The sequence below is a fragment of the Dysidea avara genome, chromosome 3, assembly GCF_963678975.1.
Source record: "Dysidea avara chromosome 3, odDysAvar1.4, whole genome shotgun sequence".
Lineage (NCBI taxonomy): Eukaryota > Metazoa > Porifera > Demospongiae > Dictyoceratida > Dysideidae > Dysidea > Dysidea avara.
This window is the reverse complement of record NC_089274.1, coordinates 33739433-33760637: the sequence shown is the minus strand read 5'-3', so window position 1 is coordinate 33760637 and position 21205 is coordinate 33739433. Positions and strand designations below refer to the sequence as shown.

General features: G+C 36.6%; 1 protein-coding gene across 1 annotated transcript; it reads left to right on the top strand.

Moving 5' to 3' along the window:
• The first annotated feature begins 682 nt into the window (after positions 1-682).
• On the top strand, positions 683-19350 carry LOC136250801 (protein unc-13 homolog D-like). The gene is made up of 22 exons (XM_066043100.1): positions 683-833; positions 1033-1157; positions 2430-2523; positions 2579-2635; positions 2687-2784; positions 3467-3515; positions 5756-5874; positions 9572-9689; positions 9745-9813; positions 9932-10006; positions 12796-12903; positions 12972-13187; positions 13234-13302; positions 13348-13427; positions 13477-13546; positions 13604-13636; positions 16838-16909; positions 17843-17926; positions 17976-18054; positions 18112-18150; positions 18265-18385; positions 18860-19350. The coding sequence occupies exons 1-22, from the start codon at positions 711-713 to the stop codon at positions 19215-19217; spliced, it is 2256 nt and encodes a 751-aa protein (XP_065899172.1). The 5' UTR covers positions 683-710; the 3' UTR covers positions 19218-19350.
• The last annotated feature ends 1855 nt before the right edge of the window (positions 19351-21205 follow it).

The following is a 21205-nucleotide window of genomic DNA, read 5'->3' as shown; positions in this document are numbered from 1 at the left end:
AGTACAGGAAAATCAGTAAGAGGTGTGTCCCGTGATCAGTATTGTACTAGATCATAAAAAGGCGTGTTGCTCGATCATTATGATTAATCAACCAAGATCACATTAATAGGCGTGGTATTGAATCTATTGTGAAGTTACAGGTATATACTGAGCATAAGCACTTAAATAAGTTTGCTGCTCAAGGAAAGTGTTAATAGGGAATATTAACACCTCAATATGGTTTCATTGCATGAAGAAGGAGTAGACCAGCCTGATTGAAGATAAATGGAAAGACAAGGAACAGAAGGCACACACTCATCAAAACCCCAAAAGGCACTCCCCACTAGTGAATTTATTTTGTGGTGTAAAATGTTGGCCGTGCACTGCTTCGTTTGGCCTGCAGCATTGCAACTGTTGTCAGGCTGGCTGGCAGGCATGAAGGCAGATGAAAATTTGGGTTTCGGTGATTTTTTAAAAAATTCTATATCCAGTCGTCTGTTTTCTTGTTTTTGAATACTGTGTTTGATGTTAGGTGGACTAATAGTGTTCTGTAAAGCCAATGATTTTTGTCACTTAAGATATTTTTTAAAGGAAGAATTTTAGGCGGCACGCGTCATTTCTGGAGGAATTCCTATTTAAACAGTACTACCATACTGTTTGATTAATAATACATAACTCAAGCCAGGTGATGTTAAGGCCCACTTCTACAATTATATGACAAACATGTCAACATGTCTATCATTGGATACTTTGGAGCTGTGAGAACAATTAAGCTACATAGGAACAAGCTGCCTGCAAGTTTTAGTGGATCTCATGATGAAATTGAACAAGCCACTAAAACATATCCAGATTGGGTAAGGTCAACCATACAATTGTTAAAGAAATACGTACTAATAAAAACATTCTATTTCATTTTGTGAGTATATATTGCCAGCACATTTGCGTACGTAGTGTGCAAGTATGTAGTATGTACATATATTTATAATTGTGATTCATTTACAAGTGAATGTGTTTGGAGTGTACTTGTGACTGGTGTATTTGTACCATATGTAGGTTCAGACACTATTAAGTTGCTTGAAAAAGCTGGATAGTACTTTGATTAAAGCATTAAGAAGACATCATCAGCTGTTCACTTTTACATCTGAAGATTCTATTGATTATCTAGTCCTACATGTTGAGTATGTTGAGTGCACTGTAGTATTGTGTACTATATAAAAGGGTGTGGCTTTAAAATCACGTCGGTTAAAGGCTGTTAAATCAGAGGTGGTAGTCAAAAAATGGCTGCAGCAATATTATTGCTAATAAATGCTAGTACATTTAAAATTGTTAATTTAAAAATAAAGTAGGGATCCAAATGATAAAAAGTAGTGAAACAAGGGATGAATGATGGTATTGTAACATAGCATTATGGGAAAAAGTAAGGAGTTTCTCACTGAGCTATGCTGTAATACCATCACTGCTTTTTATTGCCTGGATCCCTACTTCATTTTTAAAATTTTTAATGTACTAGTTTGTGTTATAGCTTTTAATGTACTAGTTTGTGTTATAGCTACAGCTTTGATATGCACATGCATGTGACTGTTTTATTAGAATATTGAACATGGCCGTTGTATTAGGGTGACTGCTTTTTTGGAGTAACTCAAGTAAGCCTCACCCAACTGGACTGTACGCAATATTCAGCGTGGTCATGACATGCTTATACACTCAGTACAGGTATATAAATAATAGTTGTAACACGAGCATAAGGACTTTGTGGCCCAAGGGCAGAGGGAATACATATCAGGCAAAGCCTGACTGCCCCGTGTTACAGCTAATATGTATACTTATCAGGCTGATAGCCTGTACAGGGCGATCAATCGCACAAGCCAATACAAGTGCAGCCACTGGATGTATTATATATGCATACCTAAAAATTCGATTATGGGTCAGCAGCTAGTACATTCTGGTTACGTTCGGTTTCGATGAACGGACATATCGTAGAGATATTACAGAGAATTTCGGTTATGCAAGTTTAATGTTTAATCTGTGCTATTGAATTGTTTATGGAATAATTACGGAGTTCACTAAAGGCCTAGATAGGTAAGCTTGCTTGTAGAGTGGTTACCCCGTGCAAAGTGGTGGCTTTGTGTTGGGGGGGTGTCCATATTCGAAAACATACGGAAACAATCGGTGAATAAGCTATAGCACTAGATCTCACCTTAGCCTAACGTTTTTCAACTTATAGGATGGAGAGGATAACATAACGCTCTCCGTCCAAGTGGTTTTCATGTTGAAATCCAAATTGTGCATCCTAATCGTAATCAATCCCCACAAACGATTTCAGCCTCAACATCTATATAATCACTGTCCGATTGTAGCCCGGCTACATACGAAATGTAGCCCAAGCGGCTCCTTGATGTGAGGTGTGAAAGTGTTACATGACGTTTTATTTGTATGTGTGTACCTCATAGACTCATCAAGGAGATGTACTCTATTACACCTCATGTGGAGAGACTGGAAGACTCCAGGAAAAGCATCAAACATACTATGCGGGATGCTTGTGAGGTACTTGATTCTGCAATTTTATTCATGTGCGTGCTACATAGATATACTTCTATAGAAAGCTTGCACAGAATGGCTTAATGCACTAATTACAGAGGCTACATCTACTGAACCGGTAAGTGGTTTTGTATTAATACTTGCAGTGATGATATTTCATTCGCCATAGGATGATGATAAGAAAAAATTACTCAGTTTCCTTGAAGTTATTGATCACATTATTCAACGTCTACACAATGCCAGTAGAGTACAAGCTGTTTTTGAAAAGTAAGCCACACTCGTGTACTTGTGTAGATTGTTTTCATGAGCAATTATTGTTATTAGTGCATGTAGAAGTTTCGTAGACTTCTTTGCTAGAGGAGATGTACATGTTACATACACATGCAAGGTGCAAGGACTAATGTTAAATTTGATTGTTGTAACTGACATACGGGTTGAAAACTGCTGCAGTACACTATTATGTGGACACAAAATACACCATTCTACCCTATGTATGTAGATTTTTCCTACTACCATACTGCTCCATGCCAGATTGTACATTGCAACATGTGAACTACTTATATCGATTATATTGATTATCGTGATATATTAATTTTTATATCGTAATCGTGATAAAAAAATCAATATCGTTATATCGTGATATATGATGGTGTAGCAATTTCATCAGAAAATGATGTTCAAGACAGTATTTTCTTTATAACAGACTTACTTGCAGAGGAAAGTGTATGTTAGGGACTATTTTACATGGTTTATACTCAAATACTAGCAATTTATTACCATGACTTCATGCAATTTGTATATCGTGATAATTTATCGTATCGTGATAAAAGAAGGGAGCAATAATCGTGATAGGTGATATACAAAATTTGCCATATCGCACAACACTAATACACATAGCAATATACTTCTAGTTGGTTGTTAATATTGTGCATATGTATCTGTATTTCAGGATTGGCATTGACTACTACAGTTTAATGTTTTCAATTGTGGATCAAAAGGTTGGCACAGTTTATACATACATGCATGCACATGTGTGCACACTGAATCACCTACTTGTAGTACTGAACAATGGTGAACTCCTAAATGTCCAAAATTAATGATAAGACACTGTTCACAATTGTCACAAGAGCATGCTAACTTCAATATTGTAGCAATGGTGGATACTCTTTGTTGTGATGAATGCCCAAGGATTAATTGTGCTAACATATTGTGACTAGAGGCGTGCAATTATCCAATTATCGAGATAATTATCATAAGACTTATCGAGATAAGGATGATAGGTTTATTAATCTAGATAATAGCAAACTTCCGTAAATTATTTGTATACCTGATGGTGTAGGCACCTCCTGGGGGCTCCAACCCTCCTACCACTCGGGAACGGTGTTAAGACTAACTTTTTCACTTTTTAATAGTCTTCAAATTGCAATTTGCTCACTTTACTGGTTACAATATTGGCAGTTTACTTAAATAAATAATTGTTTCAGTTATCGAGATACGTATGTTAGATAATCGAGATAAGTTCAACGGAAATATCGAGATATGTCTAAATTAGTCATCGCACACCTCTAATTGTGACAAGTCCTAGTATTATCGTTATCTGTACTGCGTGTCTTGCAAGAAGGCATGGTTGGCATGAAATATAACTATAAGTACTATATTCATATTTGAAGTCACTAAGTATGTATACAATACTTCCTATTGCAATATCATGTAGCCCTGGTGCATACCATGCAAGAGATTGCACATTTTGGTAAGACTGTATCAACTTAATTAGTTGCTTCAAACTTAAATATTTCTATCTATGAACAATGAGCACAAGTCTCATATTCTTTCAATGCTGTTTATCTTCTCCAAACCTAACTCAAAAACACTATGGCTGCAAATGAGCTGCTGTTTTGTCACCATCACACATCCCTTTATTGTATTTTGTTACTTTTGCACTCAGTTTGTTCTGATTTCTGTTAATATTTTTATTTATATTGACCCTATTTATCATACACTACGATAGTACTGTATAGTAGGGACCACAAAGAAGTAGGCGTGGCCCATGAAAAAACATCACCCAAAAACCAGCCTCACTTTTCCCATGCGACGATGATGCAGTATTGGTTAGGCAAAACTAAGCCCAAGCAAGCCTTCAGATTGATTCGAAATGCTTTCAACAAGTTGCTATGAATTTTTTTAAAATTATTAAACAGAATTTTCTAGTGACTGACACACTGAGTAACTGACTGATACCTTCAGACAAGCGTAACTCGATAACAGCTAAGGCTATGGGCTTGATTTATTCACTGTTCGACATCGCTTCAGCCCGAGAGGTGCCTTTTGGCATACCGCAGTACATACATTGCATTCTTCATGGACTTACCACTGTCCTCCATTCATCTTTACTGACAGCAAAAAATGTCGATTTGGCGGTAGCATGTGATGGCTCCCCTTCATAACGAAAATTGTCCATACTTTTCATAGTAGCTACTTTGATTGCAGAGGTGCTTTTCGAACAGTCCTTGGTTCGTAATATTGTGTAACAGGTTGAACATAGCCAACAATGAAGTGTAATTATATCTCACTTTTCAGACGATAATGATATAGCTGGGACGCATGGTGCCATTTTTCTCTTTCAGTATGCGTGGATTGCAGAGGTGCTTTTCGAACAAAAAAGTTCTGAAATTTTCAACTAGAGTAGGGACCATAGCACATCGATAAAAAGTACTGAAACAAGCTGGAGTAGTGCATGATATTAAATTACAGTGAAACAATAGGAAGTGTTATATCCCTACTGTGCATTTCTGTTTTGGTATCTTGAGCACAGTAGGGATATAACGCTTCTTATTGTTTTACTGTGATTTAATATCATGGACTACTCCAACTTGTTTCAGTACTTTTTATCGATGTGCTATGACCCCTACTCTAGTTGATAATTCCAAATTGTTTTTGTGTACTTGTACTATTAAGATTTTTCCCGTGAAACAACTAATCAAGTTGAAGCCTAACTTAGAGATGATATACCTCAGTGAGGTGTTAACCTAACTGGGACTGTTACAAAAATGCAGCACATTTATGTAGGGCAGCATAGGCAGGGACATGTTTACCAATTGTGTCTCTGTTTGTTCATCAAAACACACTACTGATATCCTGTCATCTTAGTAGCAATTTTGCTTAGCCTTTACAAGTATTTTTTTTGTTCAAAATTACCACTAATATGGTACATATGTATGTATTGTACTTGTGGCAATAGATTTCAGGCCACATTCAAGATTATATCAAGAAGAGCAGTGCAATGAGAGGAACCTCATCCTATCAGCTCTACTTGCACATTAATGATGTCCTGAAACTTTCAGGGAAAATCCCACACAGGTAATTGTATGTATGTATGTATGTATGTATGTATGTATGTATGTATGTATGTATGTATGTATGTATGTATGTATGTATGTATGTATGTATGTATGTATGTATGTATGTATGTATGTATGTATGTATGTATGTATGTATGTATGTATGTATGTATGTATGTATGTATGTATGTATGTATGTATGTATGTATGGAACCAAATGAGCATTGGCATGCAATTTGTAGGCTGTTTTAGTAGTAATTTTGCTGCGTAAATTTCCTATGTCCAAGTGTGTGTAAAATCCAAAAATTGGTTTTTCAAAGCCCTGAAATAGTTGATTAGCATTAACAATATGCCACCACCATTTTTTACTTCATCACTTTTTACCCCAAAAGCTGCACTTTGATCTTAGTTTAGTTGCTATGGTCTATTTTTTTCATGTTCCAAAGCTAGTTAGGAATACGTGCAGCATAGCTTGAAAGTTAAATATGTGTCATTCCATGTCAAATCAACAAGGAATTTAGGATCACCTCTCGGATTTTGACGAAACTTGGTGTGTTTGTAGTACCTGTGGTGCTTATCACTCATGCAAATTTTTAGCTCCATACATTCCATAGTTTCTGATTTATGACCACAAATATTTTGAATATTTCATGAAAATTTGGTCCATCTCTAGTTATAAAATTGAATGCAACTTTAATCTGTGTAAATATTTTTAAACACAATTTTCACTGATGGAAGACTGTTGATTGACCTTTCCAATGATCCCTAAATTATGGGATATCTACTTAATTATGGTTCAAAAGTACTTCATTGAAAACTGTAATCCTTTGTATTTTGAAAAATGCTGCTTGAAATTTTTCAACTTCTTTTGTGAATAATGATTGGGTCATAGTCTATGTTTGATAAATTTTTTGTGGTGGGACCACAATGGGCTCAAGAGATATAATGAATTATGTTGTGGTATGCAGTGGAATTTGCAGGCTATTATTGCTGTATTGGTGTGACACCTTCAATAACCACTCACAACAAGGCCATGCCAAGTTTGTCTTACAGAGTGAAGGTGTCTAGGTACATTGGAACCTGTATTAGTGACCACCTGTATTGAAAGGCCACCTATATACTGCAGTTAAATTATACTTCTTTAATGTATAGCACAAAAGCATCAACCCTTTCTAGCAAATCCAAAAATGGTCCTTATTAGACAGGTTGACTATAACATAGATCTGACCACCATGTGCCCCTAAACATCATGTAAATGTTGTACCATCTCTTCACAAGTACCTTCTTTATTAAGTTGAATCCCACTGTAGTGGATTTAGCCATATTTAAGTTCCGTATGTGGCTGCATAGATACATACAACAGGATTCCTCAGAAGGGATACCTGGATACCTTGATAACCAGGACACCTGTTTATACACTGTACTCCCACTCTAGCGGTGCACATACATTTAGACCAAGATACTTCTGTGGCTTCTGTAATATGAGCACTTTATTATGGTCCTAAGAATGGAGGGGTTTTACCATATACATACATGCATTGATTGTACCTCAATGTGTGAACTACATTACATTCACAACCACTTTGAAGATCAATTCATAAATTCATACACATGCTCACATAGGAAGTAAATATGTTGACCACATATTTACCATTTACCTGTACTGATCTTCAAAAATGTGAACACAAAATACTTTGATAAACCATTAATTTTAGTAATTACAGTACTATAAATCACACATTGAGGTGCAAGCAAGTGTTAATAATATAAAAACTCTTGGTACAAGTAATGCATCTACTATATACAGTGTAACTCTTCTATTCCCTGGACCATTGATAAAGTGTTCATTTTTGAGAAACCACAGACTTGTCTTGGATCCAAAATGTACGTACAATTATAAAGTGAGATCATGAGGCTATCAAGGTATCCAGATACCGTATGGAGGGAAACTTTGGCGCCGTTAAAATTTGGCGAATGACCATAAATTCGCCAAATTTTCCCCATCCAAATATTTTCGCTGGTGAAGAAAACAGCAAACCAAGCTTCAGACCAATGTTCTACTCAACCAAGGGCTACTGGGCCAGGCATCACGCTAGAGCAAGGCTTGCCTCGACTATACCTCACTAAGCAGCTAGCTATACTCAGCTAGCTAGCTACTGTACACGTAGCTAGTACCCTCAAACCTCACTCGAAACGGGCTTGACAAGTAGCAAGTCCTACCATATTAAGTACGATATTCACCATTCCAGAGGGACGGGAGGGTGTAGATCTACTGTTAGTTGATAGCTGACTCCAGGCGCCGGAGAGGCGTGGCACTCCCAGTTCGCTTCAAACACAGCAATTCATAATCAAATTAATTTAAAGGGGCGTGCGCTTTGCTAATAATTCGCCAAATTTTATTTCGCCAATAGTGATATTTTGTTTCATTCGCCAAATTTTTCCTCCTCCAAAGTTTCCCTCCGTACGGTATCCTTTTTGAGGAGGTCTGTTGTACCTATGCAGCCATGTACGTAACTTGAATAGTGTAGAGTGGGGATATGTATGTAAGTGCACTACGGCAAGATTTTACTTAATAAATAAGGTATAACTGAAGAGATGGTACAACATTAATGTGTTTATGGACGCATGATGATCTCATTTATAGTCAACCTGTCTAATAAGGACCATTTTTGGATTTGCTAGAAAAATTGATGCTTTGGTGCTATACATTAAGATCCAATTAAAGTATAAATTAGCTGCAGCTTATAGATGGTCTTTCAATACAGGTGGTCATTAATACAGGTTTCAATGTACCTAGACACCTTCACTCTGTAAGACAAACTTGGCATGGCCTTGTTGTGAGTGGTTATTGGAGGTGTACACTCCAATACAGCAATAATAGCCTGCAAATTCCACTGCATACCACAACATAATTCATTATATCTCTTGAGCCCATTGTGGTCCCACCACAAAAATTTTATCAAACATAGACTATGACCCAGTCATTATTCACAAAAGAATTTGAAAAATTTCAAGCAGCATTTTTCAAAATATAAAGGATTAAAGTTTTCAATGAAGTACTTTTGAACCATAAATAAGTAGATATCCCATAATTTAGGGATCACTGGAAAGGTCAATCAACAGTCCTCCATCAGTGAAAACTATGTTTTAAAATATTTACACAGTACAAAGTTGCAGTTGATTTTGTAACCAGAGATGGACCAAATTTTCATGAAATATTCAAAATATTTGTGGTCATAAATCAGAAACTATGGAATGTATGGAGCTAAAAATTTGCATGAGTGATAAGCACCACAGGTACTACAAACACGCCAAATTTCGTAAAAATCCGAGAGGTGACCCTAAATTCCTTGTTGATTTGACATGGAATGATCCATATGAAACCTAACAGTACAAAAGTGACCTGCATACAGCAGAGTTTAATGTCAAGAATTGTTTGCAGGCTTTAGCCTTTGTACAAGTCCCCAGTGGGATAAAGTTATACTTGTGTACTTCTAAATGGTGTGGTGTATTTATGTTACATATTTTTGAGATGTGTTTATGTACATAGCAATTGTATAGTCCAATGGTTTTTGAGGTGCTGTATTGTCGATGATCATTGGAATTGTTATCATGTGTTAAAAAATACAAATACTGCATGTGTTAACATCCATTGTGAGCAATACACATTGGCTCTTTGTATTCTAGTACTTCATCTTTGTTGTTTATACACACAGCGAGCTAGAACTTGGCAGGTACCATGATTGGTTCAAGGATATGGTTGGTGATTGGATTGACGTGGCAGCCAACAAATGTAACACAGAAATCAAGAGGGCCGTAACATCACTTGATGAAGTATGTAGTTATAATTTTTGTTGGGTATAATTTAAACTGGTATCATTTTTTACAGGTTGTTACTATCACTGAGAATGTCAAGTTTTCTCAATCTGCTCTGAGTGCTGCTGCATGTTTTAAAAGGGTTAGTGTGTATATCGCACTTGCTTACATGAGTACTACTGTGTTATTACACATTTGATCAACTGTTTATTGTAATTGTTACCTTATTACCTGCACACTCTAATATGCACTTTCTTCAGATTGCAGCATTTTGGAATAACTTACAGTGGCCACGTGTGTCAGAACATTATTCCTTTATGACAAGAGTTGTTGAGGTACATACATATGTGACTATTGCGTGTGCTTGTGATCATAGATATACGACTCTTAATAGGGATTGGAAACGGCGTCACACGCCCAGTATACTACCCATAACATTCGAAACAAGCCTATTTCTGGTGCGTGACACCGTTTCCAATCCCTATTAGGAGTCGTATATCTATGTTGTGATTAAGCCCTTGGATTAGTGTATGTACAGTAAAATAATAATTATAGTATATAACTGCATGCATCCATGAATAGATGGCTAAGATGAACTTACAGCTCTCCTGTTTTCCTGCACACTACTGTTTCCCTTTAGAAGAATCTGTTTCAACAACCTTTCTTTTGGCATATCTAATGCATCAGAAATTTTTCAAAAGCAAATGAATGAGACCTGCAGAAGTCCTATGCCATGTTGATCACATGGAAGAGATGCTGCCAAACATGAAACAAGATTGCAGTCCACACTAAAGAGAATTCAATCGGCTGGAATTACACTTAACGAAGGCAAACGTCAGTTTTACCAACCATATGTTACCTTCCTAGGTCATATAATTGATAAAATGGAATTTCATTTGACCCAAGAAAGATTGCTACAATTTGAGAGATGACCCAACCCTCCTCAAAATGAGTATGGTAAACCAGATGTTTAAATTCTCCCCAAATGTTTCCAGAATATCAAAGCCTGTTAGGGAGTTACCGAGTTCCAAGACAGAACGACTGCAATACACAGAGATGTATTCCATAAGTCAAAAGAAGACATCTCCCGGAGTCTTGGCTTTGTGTAATATAAAAGCTAATATAAAAGTCAGAGCGGACACATCAGGATGTGGGTTTGGGGCAGTTTTGCTACTGCTACAACAAGAATTCTGCCAGCCTGTTGCATTTGCCTCACGTGTACTTGAAACCTGCTATGTTCAAACAGAGAAAGAGGCATTGACACTGACTTGGGAATTGGAAAAGTTTGCTGATTATGTCGTATCTCATTGGAAACAGATCACCACAGCCACTGGTACCACTGCTGGATATCAAAAATCTGGACTTACTGCCTCCACAAATACTTCGATTTAGACTTTGCCTATTAAGGTTCCAATATACTATTGGACATGTCCATGGAAAGACCCTTTACACTACTGACATGTAGTCAAGGACTACTCTCAAAGAGATCCCAGATTACAAAGTTGGTTTGTCTTCAGATGAAATAGAATACTTTGTACAAGCTATTACTGCTATCCTTCCAGCATTTGGATTCCTACCACAAGGCTCAGGCTAAGGACATTATCTGCTCAAAACTCCTCTAGATAGCTTGTGAGAAACAAACTACCTAGAGATCTGAAGGATTTTCGTAAGTTTTGTGGTAAGCTTACACTTAGTGACACTCTGCTACCATTATCAATCTAGAATAGTTGTCCCTGCAAGCATGCAGCAGATGACTTATATCTACCATGGCCACTAAGGCACTGAAATGCAGATTGTGTGATTCTTCGTCAGTGTGGTGCCCAGGGGTGTCAAAAGAGATGAAGAACTTTTTAAACTCATGTCCAGGTCACCCCACTTAATCAAGAGCCACTGCTTACCCAGTTGTCCTTGGGAACGTGTTGCAGCAGACATATTTAAGCTGAAAATCTATTATTGGTAGATTACCATATTCATGATTCATGGAAGTGCAGAAGTTAAAACACTACCACATCATTGAGTATAATTGCACACCTGAAATCCATGTTTTCCAGGCAATGGCCCTCAATTGAAATGACAGTGTTCTGCAATTCTTATGGATTTCGGCACACCAAAACAAGCCCTCACTACTCACAAGCCAATGGTCTGACAGAGAGAACAGTAACAACAGTCAAAAGCAATGTTCCACAAACCCTTACATGTAGTTACCGTGCTACCCCAAGCCCTGTGTGGATTAAGTTCAGCCGAACTACTGATGGGGAGAAGAGATGTTCCACAGGTAACCACCACTTTTGTACCTCAGTAGTCATACATCAAGAACTTTTGTGAGAAACATGAAAGGTCGCAAAAGAAGCACTATGACAAATGCCACAAGGTGAGAGAATTACCTCTTTGTGAGTGCAGACTAGGTGACTCCTGCGAGAGCACTACATGCCGCAGGCACACCAAGGTCATATGTGGTCAGGAGGTCAGCTGAGAAGGAACTACTTCTGTATAAGAATCCAGCCAAACTTGCAAATGCTATCCCTCCAACTGAACCTATGGAAACTTGCTGCAGACTGGTTACTCATTCACAGACCAATACAGCTGTGTATCCTCTTGATCAATTAAGATTCTAACCTAAAGGGGAGATGTGACATACTGACTTATATTGTATTGTACATATTGTTATGTACCTATATGTATGGTGTACTATATGTGAGATAATCTAATGTTGCACATGTGCTGTTATTGCACAGTAGTTTAAAGTGATTTTGCAGTAAAGAGACATATAATAGTGTTTTATTACTATAGACCGTGTTTGCAATAGGTAGTTTTTATTCATTAACTGATTTAGGTTAATTTTCTTTCCACTTGTTAAATTAAAAGGTTTTTAATGCACTAGTAAAAGTTCTACTTGTATAGTATGCCATTCAGGTACACCAAATGTACTACTTAAATACATAGTGAATTCCTCTCGACTACTTTATTAGGGAGATTGCTTCATCACATTGAACAATTTGTGATAGTACTCTTGGGTTTTGGCTGTTGTATAGTAAGAAACAGCTCTAAGTACATTGTTGTGGTACAATTGTCTTATTGTACATTTACAAAGGTGTATGCATTACACCATTTTCTCTTCCCTTAGAATTCTTCCAATGCTGCAAGATTTTATGTAGAGGAGAGTCACAAAAACTTAAAGAAGAAAGGGTTTCATCATGATCCTAATAGTAAAGAGTTTGTAGTTACTCAGCAGGTATGTATATATGCGAGTTTCATAATAATATGGCAGAAAATGAGCCATTTTGTAATCTCTTTTAAAAGCTATGCATCAGTCTAAATGATATTGAGTATGTTCGAGAAGAACTGTTAAAGTTACCAGAAACTCTTCAATTTGACCAACTAATGTCAAGACTAGCTGCAGTGGAGGGAGATAACCAAGTCATAGTTGCTCGGAAGTCTCTGAAGAATTTAATTGAGAGTGCTGATGATGAAGTGATGTACTGTATCCACCAAGCAGCTTCAAGTGTTGGTGAACAGGTGAATAGAAACTTAAGTTGTGTACTACACATACCATATTTCTCAGATATCAAATGATATCACTGCACATCTAAAGATGATAATGGAAAAGGATCATAAAGTTGACTTTGTGAAAGTGAGAACTAAGTTAATGAGCTAACTATGAAACTTTATGCAATAGGCTATTGATCCACTGATGCAGTATTTAGTTAAGAACATGGGGATCTTTCACACTTCATTGTTGGTGTCTGTGCTGGAAATGTGAGAAATGTTCACTTGCTGTAATATTGTGTAAAATACATTCTGTTAGCATGTTGGGAAAGATTTGGCATGTTACTGTACACTGCTTTGCTAAAGTTGTCCAAACTCGGTTAGGACAGGTTAGTGTAAATGACCATCTTATTAATATTGTTACACTATATCACTATCATGTTTAGAAAGCTGCTAAACGTCTCTTGGGAACTTTAAAGGTAGGTAATACCTTACAACAGGAATTTTGATGTCTCATTTCATCAGTGTTGATGAATTAACTATTGATAAAAATGACAATTATAAACTTTTAAAGGTGCTAATTGGGGTTTGACAAATTAAAAGTTGATGAATTTATTCCATTTGTCAAATTTGTCAACTTTTTCTTTCATCACAAATTTCCTGTCGTACAGTACGTACGTGTTTTTTGAAGAAAATCACCCCAGCCATTACCAAGAAACAAGTGGCCCATATAATACAAATGCGTACTCCGATCGAGCAGGAATTTGGCATACTTCAAGGGCTCATTAAAGTGAATCTCAGTACCAGGTGTGGTGGAAATCCAATAAAGAATGACTGATTATTCGTTTAAAATAAGATCGAACTTCTGTCATGCCCACAGTGTAAACCCCTTGAAGAAATGAACTGAAAATTGCTGTGTAGATGGAATAACCATCGTAGAAGTGCCTTTTTGTGGTTTGAAAGGAAGTGATAGAGATAAAGACCATGGAGATATGACACAAAACCCAACTTGTGTCACAATTACGTGATCAAGTTTCATGAATAAAAAGACTATTTGTTTTCATGCCTACCAGGCAAACCGCTAAGAAGAGTGAGCTGATAACAAATAATCATCATAGAAAGTCCTTGCACTGGTATAGAAGAATCGATGTAAAAGCCACTGAACTACGTGTAGCAAGTGCATGATCGAGATCCTGTAATAGTACAGTCACCCTATTGGAACATTCAGCATTGTTAGTAAGTTACTCTATTAGAGCGTTCAACTACATACCAAGTCACTATGTAGAGAATTCAGCTATGTAACAAGTCACCCAGTAGAGAGTTCAGTTAAAACAAGTTACCCAGTAGAGAGTTCAGCTACAAAAAAAGTTCCCCTATAGAGAGCGCAGCTACAAACAAATCACCCTGTGAAGTATTCAGCTACAAAAAGCCACCTTGTAGAGAGATCAGCTACACACAAATCACCCTGTGGTGAGTCCAGCGACAAAAAGCCACCATACAGAGAGATCAGATAGAAACAAGTCACCGGTAGAGAGTTCAGCTACAAACAGGTCCCCCAGTAGAGAGTTCAGCTACAAAAAGCCATCATATTATAGAGAGACCAGCTAGAAACAAGTCACCGGTAGAGAGTTCAGCTACAAACAGGTCACCCAGTAGAGATTTCAGCTACAAAACGCCATCATATTATTGAGAGATCAGCTAGAAACAAGTCACCTGTAGAGAGTTGAGCTACAAAGAACACACCTGTACAGAGTTCAGTTACTTTTGTAACTATATTATAACTAATTACATAGTAATTTGTAACAATGATTAATTAACTGTCCGAAATTGTAACAAGTTGGATAGTTACATACTATTGGCCTGTTGAGAAAAGTTCATTTTTACACAACTATAAAAATGTATGTTAAATCCTTTACATCTCACTTCTCCTTCCTGTAGTAATGAAAAAATACAGGCCCCAAAGCTGGCCTAGGGCTTGCTTTGGAGTACACGAATACAAAAAGAAGCAATATCTAATCCAAAACAGCGAAGCTGTAAAAGAAGGTGCGGCCCTCAAAAAGCCATGGTGAAATCCAAGTTGGGTGGCCAAGAAATGGCTGTGATGGTAGGTAAATGGCAAAAATTTTCTGAATTATTGTTATTAAAATTTTTGCCATTTACCTACCATCACAGCAATTTCTTGGCCGCTAACTTGGATTTCACACCTTTTTTCACCATGGCTTTTTGGGGGCCACACCTTTTTTTACAGTTTGGCTGTTTTGGATTAGATATATATCCACACAAAAACAGCCAAGCTGTGAAAAAATAGTGCGGCCTTAAACAGCCTGGGTGAAAAAGTTATGAAATCAAAGGTGGCGGCCAAGAAATGGCTGCAATGATGTTAATGCTGATAAATTTTAACAATGCACACAGCCATTATTATCATTAACATCATTGCAGCCATTTCTTGGCTGCTACCTTTGATTTCACAATTTTTTTCACCCAGGCTTTTTAAGGCCACACCATTTTTTCACAGCTTGGCTGTTTTTGTGTGGATTTCACTTCTTTTTGTACTTTATAAGGCCCCAAAACCAGCCTATGGCTGACTTTGAGGTTTGTTTTTACTCACATTTCTTCTATTCTATGCAGACACAATGATGATTATTAAAGACAGACATAATGTATTTCATTGCATGATTAAATCCAGTATTTGATAATATTATTGTAATACTCCAATAGAGTGCACATTTTTTTGGGGACTTCTAATAGAAGAACATACATATATAGAATGTTCTAGAACAATCTAGTGCTTCTATTGGTAGATCTCTGAAATTACAAACGTTTGATTATAAGCAGATTTCAACTAGAAATTTCATTTATAAAGCAGAAATTAAGTGAGGTGATCAGCCAAGGTAGCAGTGGTTCAGTGGTTAGGATGCAGATGTTAGGTATGGAGGTCCCTGGTTCGAACTCTAGTAAGGTTTTTTTTCAACATTTTTTGTACACCTTTTTACTCCTTGGTGACTGCTCTATTAGAGTATCCCAATCCCGCGATTTTGGTTTTTGTTTTATAACTTTGTCGCTGTAACTCTATTGCTATTCAAACTACCAAAGGGCACTGCTATGATGATCAGCCTATCTACACACCAATTTTCAAGTTATTCCTATGCTTGTTTTACCCTGTAGCTGTGACAGAGGTTTGATCTCTTTTTTTACATGAATAAACGCTCATAACTCCTTGGATATTCCTCAGATTCACAGTAAACTTTGTATGTGAATCCACCATTACATGCTCCTCATATGTGCCAAAAATCGAGGAAATCAAGTTACAATACATGTTTGTGTTTTATAGCAATTTTTGCAAAGTGTGTGAAAAGAAAAATTGAAGCCCCCATAGCCCCATACAACATAAGAAAAACAAAACGAAGAAATTAAAACGAAACTTTGAATGCCCATATCTCGCAAATGGCTGTTGCGAATTTGCTGCGTGGCGTACCCTACCTGGCGGACAACTGTAATGCAAAAATGGTGTGCTTTGGAGAAGGGGCCATGGAGCTATGCAAGCTGTTTTCTTTCTTCCTGTTAATGTACTCATGGTGTGGTGCACTGGCTTTCTTGGCTGCACAACACGCTACCATGTGTCTTGATATCCAACCACTATACAGCATGTAACTTTGTACATGTGCACTGTTATTCCATAGGAACTAGAGACATTTTTCAATGCTAATGGAGACGGACTACCACTAAATGTAATTCAGTCTGATGAATACAAGGTTTGCTATGTCTTATGTATGCTATATGTGTTATGTACGTATGTGTGAGTGTAGTTAGATACATTGAACCTATGCACATGCGTGCGCAGGCACACACACACACACACACACACACACACACACACACACACACACACACACACACACACACACACACACACACACACACACACACACACACACACACACACACACACACACACACACCTAAAAGCAACTTTTCACCATGGATGTATTACTGCATTACATATCTACACAGGGATGAACAATGCATACCCCTCCCCCCACCCTATTAACTTAACCCTATTAAAGCCATTCACAGTAAATACTAATTATTAATGTTCAATCAAGGTAACTTATGATCAGTCCTCAAAAATGGGGGGGACCTCAAACCAAAGTAATATTTCATAAAAATACTTCAATAGAACAGTTTTCGAAACACTCTTATAGAACAGTCATTGCATACAACACAGAGAATTATTCAAATGTTTCCCATTTATAAAATTTTCTAGGGGAGGCATCAGGCAGTCAGTCAGTAGAAAATTTAAGTTGAATATATATTTTTTAATTTCATAAAAACTTGTTGGAAGGATTTAGGGTCGCTCTGAAGACATTTTTTGCCTCGATTACACCTAACCAATGCTGCCAAACTGCCATGAAAGAAAAAAATGAGGCTAATTTTTAAGGTAATATTTTAGGCTAGAATAGCCCAAACTTTCATCATCCCTAATATACAGTACTACTGTACTGTATGATACAAAAACATAATGCACACATGTTGTGGAGTGAGTATGAAAATAGAAAATTCTCATCTGTAATTTTACATGCTACATATAGTGGCTGTATCGAATGTTGAATGTTCAAATCACTCTTGATGCATTTTCTGTATGCAATGTTTAATGTGTTTGCTTGTGCTTTTCCAACTTAATTTAGGTAACATATAAGACACTGGATTTTCAGGCTACAACTGATGATCACCTGATAGATCGTCACCTATACTGTCTGGCTGAATGGACTGTAAGGATAATAGTATATAGTGTGATCATTGATGTAGTGTTGTGTACAGAGAAGTGGTGACAAGGATAATGGTGTATTGTCCTTCAGTGTTGGGTACATTCAAGATAAAGGAACACTGGAAATTACTGGTAAATAATGATGTTGTACATCAGATTTGTTTTGTTCATTGTCATCAATACATGCAGTTATTGAAGGAAAAAACTTACCAGCATTGGACTCAAATGGTAAGTACGACAAGCTCTTATTAAAATTAATGTGCTTGTAGCTGCTGTAGTACGTGTTTGTTTGTAGAAGCGCATTATCATTTTAAAATACTATTTTTGTATCGTATTTTACAGGATTTAGTGATCCATATGTATATATTGCTTTGATGCCTCAAAGAAGATTCAAAACAAAACCAGTCAAGACAGACTACATGAAGAAAACTCTGAATCCTACATACTATAAAGAGTTCAACATGTACGTATTTTTAGAAAATCAGTAGTAGTCTAGATTTCATGAATTGTCATTTTTTAAATTTTGGACATTAGTGATGCACCATTGCATTTTTATTTCTGGTCCCATTATTTAATAGCAGTTGGATATTTTACTCCAGTACACTACTATATTAGTTCCGTAGCATTAACTACACAGCTAGTAGTTTTGTCTCTACGGTCTGTATTAGGAGATTGTATAAACCAATCATGTGCAAATGTAGCTATGTACACTTGTACTACATGAAGTCTAAGTCATGTTGTATATCAAACCCACTAATGGTGTGACATTGAATACAGTAGCATATTAATTACCATATAGTAGACTATTTTCAAAACAGAAAAATTTGCAGAAAAGGAAAAATTTGAATTTATGCCCAAAAATAAAACCCTTTGAAAATTACCCGCTATATGCATGGTATTGTTGTTTTAATTAACAATTGTAACTGATATTTTCCAGAAAAATTAAAGAAAACCTTCTCGATATGCCTGGATCTGTTCTTGCACTGACAGTCTATGATCATGACCTCCTTAAAAGGGATGACTTTGCTGGAATGGTGGTGATTGAAGGTGTAGAAATCCCTCGACTTCCTGGTGGCTCCGCCAACATTGATGATCCTAATGCTCCACAGAGAAAGACCTACAAACTCCCTCTAGTTGTAGACACTATGACTCCTGAATTAGAAGAACTAGCAAAACGAAGTCACCAATATGTGAATGACTTTAACTTGTTGTACAGTCAAGGATCCAGTGTTGTTGGAAATGTTGCATCAACTGTAACGGGTGGATTAGTCAGAGCATTTACACTAAAACATTAGTGATTACATTTGAAATTTTACCAAGTTATCATTAAAATAAATGTACATGTATACCAACACACTTCTAGAATGATCAACTCCATATTACATATTGACTATATATAAATATGTTTAGGTGAAGGATTTACATGTACCTATGTGGACATATACCCAGTAGTATGCCTATACCATGCACATTTATTACTTGTTCAGCAGTGGCAGAAGTAGTTGATGTGAGGAGGGTGGCTGACCAGGGTACAGAATCTGTGGCAGCAGGCACGTAGGGTGTGAATCACCAAGCAAAATCACCTATGATTTTGAAAAGATGTCATGTATCATGATATTGTGTCAGATAGGTAACATGTTTATTTCATGAAATTGAATTACTACAAGTTAGTAAGTTAGAACACACACTTGTATAAGCTGATCACACATCTACAGTAACACTTCTGAAAGACATATGTACTTAGCTACATGTGTGGGTATGCACCTTGAGTCATCCAGTGTAGAAGAGGTACATGTTTATGATTAATTATGATTATGATTAAATACGGGTAAAGGCACAGCCTGCATACCCGATCAATGCAGTAATTATACAAAAATAACTCTTGAATCAATTAAATAACTTATACAAAAATAAATCTTGAATCAATTAAATGACTATCTAATAATGATTTAAAAGTGTTAATCGAAGAAATATTTACAACATAATTAGGCAAACTATTCCAATTGTTGGTAATTCTATTGATAAAGTAATTAGATCTACACAATAGTCTTGAGCGTTCCTTAAACAATTTGAATTGATGCCCCCTGGTAATAGATCTTGAGTACGTATATATATCAGTAAAATCGGTGGTGAAATAATTGTTAAGAATTTTGAAAAGAAATATTAGATCACCTCTCAAACGTCTATAATGAAAAGATGGCAAATCTAGTTGTGTCAACCTCTCTGAGTAAGATTTGTCTTGAAGTTGTGGGATGAGACGAGTAGCCCTTCGTTGTATCTTCTCTACCTTTCTGTTGTTGACAAACTTTGTGACAGCCATTAAAATCATGCATGTAATTACCATGTACAGCTATCACAATATGAATATTTTAATATTGGTGTCACGCTAGTAAATTTTATATATCAATGTAATATTGGTATATCGGATACATCCCTACCCCAAAGCCATTATTTTTAGCTTTCATGATGTCTCAAATTTCACCAGTATCAATTTGTAGCTATATGAAGGTGCAATTTGAAGACTCATTTGAGTGATTAATATAATGCCCTTTCTACCTTTTCATTGCCTATGTCGTTCAGCCTATTAAAATGATTATAGTTTGTCCTTGAGAGATTCTGGACAGAGCTCCAATATGTTCCTTGCAATACACATACATAACACTTTGTTTCTTGTTGACGTTCAGGACTGATTACAAATTGCCACATAAAGCACTGTCAAATGAAAGTTATGTGCTCAGTTCCTTGTCCTTCATGTCAACTACATAATTTGTAATGTCACATGAATGCTAGCAGACATACTCTTGCTTTGTTATGTAACAAATGTGTTGATAGTACTGTCGGGGATGAGGGTGGGCTAGAGGTACCTCCCCACTCCTGGAGAGCCCTCACTTGCTGTTTGATAGTCTGGCACCAACGTGACTGTACAAAGATTTTACTTTTTTAGACTCCCTTGGATATTATTGTTTTGCACAAAATTATAGCTTAGTCACTTAGTGATACTTATGGAAATACTTTATATCTGGAGTTGTGAAATCTTTGCTATTTTCACAAGATATTAAAAATTAAATTGTTACTATGAGAAGAGGTATATGTAACAGTTGTTTAGCTAGCATGCTCGACTTTTATGATCTACTAAAACACTTATGTATTAATGGCTGCAGGCTGTCAGATTCTCCATAAGCTAAGATTATGTTGCAATTGGCTTATTGCACTATATATGTGCAGCCTGCAGCTAACTACACATGACAGCTAAATATAATCACAACTGATCACAGCAGCAATA

Excerpts from the sequence above, each read along its gene's own strand:
- LOC136250801 (XM_066043100.1), top strand. The coding sequence starts at position 711 with ATGTCTATCATTGGATACTTTGGAGCTGTGAGAACAATTAAGCTACAT. Across the intron at positions 5,875-9,571 it reads TCAGGGAAAATCCCACACAG|CGAGCTAGAACTTGGCAGGT; the intron begins GTAATTGTATGT and ends TTATACACACAG. Across the intron at positions 10,007-12,795 it reads TTATGACAAGAGTTGTTGAG|AATTCTTCCAATGCTGCAAG; the intron begins GTACATACATAT and ends CTCTTCCCTTAG.